This window comes from Mytilus edulis, chromosome 4 (genome assembly GCF_963676685.1).
Source record: "Mytilus edulis chromosome 4, xbMytEdul2.2, whole genome shotgun sequence".
NCBI classification, from domain to species: domain Eukaryota; kingdom Metazoa; phylum Mollusca; class Bivalvia; order Mytilida; family Mytilidae; genus Mytilus; species Mytilus edulis.
The window spans coordinates 94,530,895-94,539,238 of record NC_092347.1 but is presented as its reverse complement, the minus strand read 5'-3'; the positions used below and the strand labels follow the sequence as shown (position 1 = coordinate 94,539,238).

The following is an 8,344-nucleotide window of genomic DNA, read 5'->3' as shown; positions in this document are numbered from 1 at the left end:
GGATTCTAACATATATTTGACTACAATAGAATAGTTTCCATGTTTGTATTCGGAGACTCCTATATGTGTTATAGTAGTCAGTTGTATTTAAATAGAATAATTTTGTCAATGTGCTTCGTCAGTACTTTTAGTATATGCAAATTGACTACTCGGCCACGGTTGGCAAAGTTGTCAGAATTTTTTTGGAATTTTTTTTTTTAGTTTAACTCCCACTGTATTTAAACAGACTGTATTCGTTCTATTATGATAAACGGAATTTAAACAACAAAAGATGTACATGCGAGCAATACATCGAAAATGAAAACTAAAAAATACATGTTGAATTTCATTAAATTGATAATGATGCCTTGAAGTCTCATTTATCCTTCCTTAACTTCTACTTCCTTATACATAGCAAGATTTATGCTCTATCCCTATCCAACTTGTTTTATCCCCATTTTTGCATGGAGTAGCCCTGCCCCACGGTAACTAATTGTTGGTGCTGTAACTTTGAAACCTTCAATTTTGTATCACTAATTATCGGTTAAAATATTTACTAAATTTTTAACGAATACTTGCAAAATGAAATATTTAATATAAAAAAGAAGATGAGGTATGATTGCCAATGAGACAACTGTCCTCAAAAGACCAAAATGACACAGACTTTAATATATATTTCAAATTTAATGTCTTTTCGTTATAGAGCAAGGTTTGAAATACTGTATATAGTTTGAATAAAGTTGAAAGTTTTTACAATTTTGTTTTTTATTTCCGCACTATTTGGATAAATTTCGTTAATTTTTTCAATGAACAACCATTTTATAGTCTTTTCAACGATCAAGAGAAAAATCAATATTAATATTTTATTCTCGGACAGAATTACATATAATTTACATAATTTTACAAGTCTAAATACAGGATATTATATCTTTAGGATGTATTCTTCTGACATTTCAGTCTCGTTCAGTCTCATTGAAATCTCGTTCTGGAATTATTTCCAAAACATGTAGTGGAAAATAGCAATGAATTTGATAATTATCATATCAAACTTAAATCTGTGAAAGAATTGAGTTGTTTTGAGTAATGAAATTTTTCAAGTTTTATTACTAATCAAGTCAGTCTTTTTTTAGTGAAATTTTGAGAAAATGGGTGAGGGGTACAAAAAAATATTTTACCAGAAACATAAACATCCCAAATAACTTTTTCTTTTCAAATTTCATAGATATGGTTTTTTTTTTCAATCATTGTCAACATGGTAAATTTGACATGAAAAAGAATCAAAATATGATAAAACTTTTTTATATTAACACCTACCTATATTTTTTTTAGTTGAATTTATTCAGATTGGTCCACTTCATATTTATTGAGAGTATGAAAAAAAGTTTAATTGTGGAACTGTGATTTTTCTTCACGATGATAGCCAAAAATGGGTAAAAATTGATGAAAAATGGAAAAATCATCAAAATTGGGTACTTTCAGAGGGCCGTAGTAAAAAAAGAAGCGCACCACCATATATTAATTTTTCTTCACCAATTATTTTTTTACAGTCATATAAACCCCAAAATCAGGTTTAGAAAAAAAGTTGAATTCTAAAAAATTTTGGCTCCTCAGAGGTGTACATCCTTAAATAAAAGAGAAATTCCGTACTGTCTTCACTTATTAGCAAACTCATTTTACAATATCAATTCGACATATCTATATCTAAACGCTATAAAAAAAAATCTTTGAAACCAAGTTCACAAACTTCAGTTTTGTATGCCTACAAATAATTATTTGTCAAATTTGTAACAATTCAGAAAAGATAAAAAGTACGTGTACTTTCAAGCGTTTGTTTTGGCATTAATAAACATATGAAAAGTTGTAATCTTAAGAACTTGCATAGTTTGTAATCTGTGTTTTTGTTTAAAAAATAAGCAGTTTATGTTTGAAAATATGCACAGTTGTATTTAGATTTTGTAGTTTTTATTATTTGTTAATGATATTTCATTTGTGTGAGGTAAAGGAAGCGATTCATATATTTTTAAACATAACATTTTTGTAGTTCTATGAAAAATCCTTCTTTACTGCCACCTGCTTTTAGAAACTCATTTTGCTCGACAACTTCATTAACGGTCATAAATATCAATTTTCAATACATATATATTGCGCCTATAAAATGTATTTTTATTGGATACTTTTCACAAATCATTTAACACATCTCATAATTTGGAAATAATAAACAGTATGAACGACTTTTATTCATCTTAAATATAATAAAATTATAAACAACATTTGAAGGTGTAAATCATATATTTAATTGCAAATAAATGTATTTTACAACAACGGGAATAACCACGTGATTTTTATAAATATTATTTGATATATACAAAACGAATAACCAAAAAATATCCGTTACCTTACATCAACAAAAACAAAATATTTTGGCAAGTTTTTTTTCATAAGTGTTTAATGCAGTTTTTAATCTCTGCTGAAGCACATATACGTAATCTACACATCCAGACTGACTCAGCAATTAGTTTTTATGCTTCAAGTTTGTTGGTCACCATCTTGCTAGCACCGAGAAAAGGACAATCAGGAGCACATGTGATAGCACGCAATGTACTTTTCGATCACCCGTAATGTAACATGGAACAATGGTCCAGTCTTTGGTCACACAAGTTTGTAATAAAATCTAATGATGATATACCATGCTGACACTTCCATAACTAAAAGGAGACATGAATGAATGAGGGAAATTTTGTGGTCGTCCAAAATGGTTTCCATAAAAAGCTGCAGCGGCGGGAAAAGTAACCCCTATTGCAGGCGGAAGCATAGGTTTTGATGCCATTTTAAGTTTTTCTAATTCCGCTTCATGAAGTCTTTTTGCTTTTGCTCTTCGGTTCTGAAACCAAATTTTTACTTGAGTTTCAGTTAAGTTCAAAGAAGCTGAAAATTCAGCACGTTCAGCTATAGACAGATATTGTTTTTGGCGAAATTTCCTCTCTAATGCTAGCAGTTGAGACGTTGTAAAAGGGGTTCTAGGTTTTCTGTTTGTTTTATGCTTCCGTAAAGTACATTTCTGTGGGTTTATCCTTCCTCCGGGACTAGGAGGTCCTACAATAAAGAAAAACAACATTAACACACATTAACTGTTATCTCAATTAGATAATTGTATTATTAACCATATCACGAATGCAAATCAGCAATATTGATAAAGTGTCTGCCTGCGAATATCTGTTAATTCGCGGGGGTCATCTGTTTTACCTCTAGCTGATTGTTCTGTGATACTGCAGCATAATATACTGAACATTTAATTAGACGCACATTATCTCACCATTTAGTCAACAAGTAAACCTAAATTTATTAAAATTAATTATCGGTAGCAATAATTGAAGAGGCCTGTTGAAAGGTATCATTGATAAGGGATTGATACAATAAATTGAACGACACCGTGCTATACTGATTGACAGCGTAGAAGGTTATTAACAGACTTAACACTAATAATTATCTTCCAACTATTGAACATTTTATCTTAATTCAATTAATTGGCAGCTATTTTGACCGCGTGATTTACGAGATGTTCATTTCAGTGACAACATTAATGTGTATCGTTAATATGACACGCTAGTTTACGATGCTCAAGTTTCATAACTTTTCTTGAATTTGTTCCATTATCTTTATTGTAGTAGTTAGCAAATTATAAATGGATTATTATTTGATATGTATTTCCCTCCAAAAACTTTATGATCACCAGACTTCACAAATCAAACCAAAAGCAAAGTTAATATACAGTCCATTTTACAATATGTTCAGAATTTATAGCGGCAAGCACACTAGTTTGAGGTAACGAAAACCCAATATGGATCTGAAAATATGAAAAGTCTAAGATGGCATCGATTTTATTATTAATTTTCCTTTAAAAAATTTTTGTCAAATGTTCATTACAAATCAGCCAACTCATAAAGGAAATAAAATGTGAGGGTCCGATTTTAAAGTTATTTCAGCGGTCCCAGGGGGGGAAGTTTGTTCAGACTGGACAAGAACTTTCTAACTCTTCAAATATATACTTTTATATATAATTAACTTGAAATAAGCATTTGCGTCGGTTAATTATATGTGAAATTTTGTTTTCTTGAATTATAATTTTTCAATTTTTCAAAATAATGGGAATTGTAAAAAAAAAAATGTATGATATATCTACCGTAACATTATAATATCGTAAATCAGTATGGTCTTTTACGACATCTTCTTACAAAATAAGTCAACGCTGCAATTCCTTTTCAATTTAACAATATAGACAAACATTAAGTTATTAAACAGCTCAATTCTATTCCAATTTATTTGAATTATGTCTTACGTTAAATATTTTCAAACAGCTCAATTCATACAAATTTATACAAAGATTTATCTATTAGATAAAGACCGAATCGTAGGGTGCATTCATATTTGCCTACAGAATTTATTATGAAAAATAAATTTATATTTCTTTTTTATGTTTTTATCATGCATGAAATTGAAATACACATGATTACACATATTAACCCATGTAATTTAGTAAGATTTACAATTTTAAAAATTGATGAGGATATTAGCAAATTCAAGCGAAAATAAAATGGTTTGTTCCATAGCGTAATTTCATGGTCTAACAGATGCAAACAGTTATGTTAAAAGTGCACAAAATTTCGTTTTTTTCCAAGGTTATCGTATTTTTGCTATTTGCATATTTTTGCGTGAAATTGTGTCAAGGAAATTGAAAGAAACAACAAAAACCAAAAATTATATATACATTCGACGATCAAAGTTATAAAATGAGTTTTGATAGCATAACAGTTTTGCTTAATATTTAAACATGTGTAAATAAAGACTTGGAATTACTATTAGAATTGATCATGTTCATTGCTGAAGACTGTACAGGGTTACATATTATTGCTTGCATCCACTTTATTTGGATTCTGGTGGATAGTTGTGTCTTCGACAATCATACCAAAGCTCTATATTCTTACTTTCTTTAGAATTGCTCAAAATTAAACAATTATAACATTTCGGTATGTTTATCTTTTACTGCTCATATTTGTTATTAATGCAAATGAATTCGTTCAAAAACACTCAACCTCAATTAAAAAAATTATAACACACGCATACATAAACATTTCATATTTAACCTACTCATATTTGTTATTTATTTAAATGAATAAACACATTCGTTCAAAAACACTCAACCTCAATAAAAAAAAAAATGATAACACACGCATTCATAAATATAACATCAATTGCAATATACTAAAAACTGCTTTAAAGTTAATACACAAAAGAACTCTGACGGTTTTATACATAATACCAGTGATAAAATCACAACTGAAGATATAATTTCGTACTTTGATGATCCTATAAAATTATGCATAATTTTTAAGTTTTTGGGCATAATATTTTTTTTACAGGTACGACTACAAAGGTATAAACTACAAAGTAAAGAGACAGGTGCGAATATTAATGAAAACATTAAAAAATAGCTTTGGGTGTAATTTTATCTCATCTAAAATACAAATGTATCTATTGTCGGTCCATTATCATCGGTAATCACTTTACATTACCCTACAGTAATTTTATTTATTAAAATCATTAATTCAATCATCGATTAGGTTTTAAATTAATGTTCTATCAATCCGATCTATTTGTCTTCTTTGTAAACTTGTAATGAACTACAAATGGTTACACTCATTTGTTATAATGTTAATCATACTTAATTTCAATGTAATGTCACATGTTAAAGAGATGTTAATTTTATTAATATGCACATTTTAAATATGTACGTGGAAAATTAATATTAATGTTATTTCTATTCAACCTTAGATCTTTGAAAAAAAATACATTAAAATATGAATAACATAAATTTTTTTAGGATATTTAAAAATGCAACATTCTAATAACTGAAATATTTCTATTTCTTATAAAGCCCTTTGAAAAATTGTTGAGAGTTTTTTTTTTCTTTTCATCATTTAAAATTACCACCTTTTAACTTATGTGTTCAGTTAAGTGTATGATTGTTATTGGAATTTTTATTACTTAAAAATTAAAAATTATTTTAACATGAAAATTCACAGAAAAATAGTTTTTTCTCATTTATTTCTATGTTGCTCTATTTAAAATTGTGTATGATATATCAAGTTAGTTTAACACAAAATTCGATCATATTGATATTTTAATAGCTTTTTCAAAATTAATATTTAAACAGTTAAAAAGAAATTTTAAATACAAACCAATTTATTACTTATATTCATCTTTATTTTGAAAACAATCGACTCTCCATCAGATAAGATAATAAACAAATAAACTAAGAATTTACACAGAGTTATACTTATTGAGTTTTTAAACTCAAATTTCGAGATAATATAAAATTAAGAAGATGTAATATGATTGCCAATGAGACAGTACTCTCCCAGAGTCCAATAATTATTTGTAATCAATGTAAAGAAACATGTAATATACTTAAAAATCATTATTATTTTATTTTAAAGTTTTTTCTTTGCTATATTAATTTATTTACCTTTTGGAGGAGACAGTCCCGTCGTTGATAACCATGGGAATGATGAGGTATTGTAATAGTTCTGCCACCGACTTTCTCCAGGAAGTGGCACATTACCATTTCTACAGATTGTTTGTTTATTTAAAATGTCATCCATACTAAAAGGTCCCATTGTGGCTGAAGGAATCCTTGGTTGCTCCTGTAAACTGTCTTCAGAACTCACAGAATTGGGGGATTCTGTGTTGTCTCTGTCATTGATGGGTCCCTTTTCAGACATTATTGAATCCACACTAAATTTTAAAACTTGTTTCTGTCCAGAGGATGGAGATAGTTTAGCACTTTGGTTTTCCTGAGGTTTTTCAGACATATTTTCACTATTTGACTGTTCTGTTTTTTCGGATGATTTTGATGCGGTTGATGACGGTAGCTTACTGAAAGCAGAATTGTCACTAGAGGAAAACGGAACCGGCTGCATATTTGTTCATCAGAAATACTATTGTTAATATTAAATAATTTCACTAATAAATATCAAGAATATAGTATGAAAAAGTTTTAAGCACTCTTTCGGTCGTCTTTTCCACTACTGTATCCATTCAGAATCACTTTGAAAGTTTTATCATCCATATGCACTGTTCGGAAGTGACGTCAACCAATCAGAAAGTCACCATTGGTGAGATTACAAATTGGTGTGTAATGGCGTATAAATTACCGTCTTTTCATTGGAAACTGTTGAAAATCATTCAAGTATGTCGAGATGGTGTGTGTTAGCAAACAGAAGATAATTTGAAACACTTCGGTGGGTGATATTCAAAGCAAATTTGATCAAAGGCCTTGTCAGTCGTATTGACAAAAGAAATATCAGCTACCTCCTCGGGTTATGAAACTAAGTATATTATTATCACACTTTTGAATCCACTTTATTTAAAGGTAGATTAATTTAGATGATCTAAAAGTCACTCTTGTTATTTGCCCCTATTAGAAATGATCAATTACCCTTCGTATAGTATATCACTAATTGCTCATTACGGTCTGTATCAACGGTGTCATCGCAAAGAACGGCGAAGTCACTTACAAGAGTAACAGGCGCCGAGCCACATCATCTGTTAAATGAGGGTGGGATCACAATATCAAAAATCAACATCAAGTAAAACCCGTCAATAAAAAGAAAAATAGTCGGTTTTCTAACACCTTCTGGTGCTGTCGCTTTAATTTTAAGTAAATAGACAACGATATAGTTATCTTTAAATTAAATCCAGCTTTTAAGTTCACATCGAATTTCAAAACTTCAATTAAATTCGTATTAATAGAAGATATATTATAGTTGTGTTTAAATTTCTAATTTTATTTATATTTCAAAAGTATAGTTAATTTCAACATATGTTTCTTTAATTCTAGAATCAAATTTCTACACTTTCTGTCATTTTCAAAACACATTTTGGTTTGAATAAATCATTTCAAATTGATATATACATAATTTAATTATTTGAGTGAGGAAATGATGGATTTTGATTCGAAATGGTTCAAATAAATAATGAATTGTCTCGATTCATTTAGTATTCATTTTTACTCAGTGTGAAAAATGGAAACGATTATCAGTGAAATATATACTTCACGTATCAAACAGATATATTTTTTTCAAGATTGTGATTCGCGATAATTTGTCTTATTCAATAAAGTAAAAGAATAATGTTAGTTATTTATTCCTAAGTATGCATTTATTGATATTAATTACTTTTAAGATTTAAAATAAACTAAATTGAAGACAGAAGATGGTACGAGATTTAAAAAAAATCTTTGATTTATGGCTAATTATTTTCTGTTTGTTTTTAAAATTGAAGAAAATCTAGGATTTTATAGAAAATG

The 8,344-nt window shown here is 28.6% G+C and overlaps 1 protein-coding gene across 1 annotated transcript; it reads right to left on the bottom strand.

Moving 5' to 3' along the window:
• Positions 1-2,196: 2,196 nt before the first annotated feature.
• LOC139521096 (homeobox protein MSH-B-like) lies at positions 2,197-7,099 on the bottom strand. Its single transcript, XM_071314368.1, has 2 exons — positions 6,503-7,099; positions 2,197-3,072 (listed from the first exon to the last, which is right to left on the bottom strand). Exons 1-2 carry the CDS (start codon positions 6,954-6,956, stop codon positions 2,651-2,653), a joined length of 876 nt encoding a protein of 291 aa, XP_071170469.1. The 5' UTR covers positions 6,957-7,099; the 3' UTR covers positions 2,197-2,650.
• Between the last annotated feature and the right edge of the window lie 1,245 nt (positions 7,100-8,344).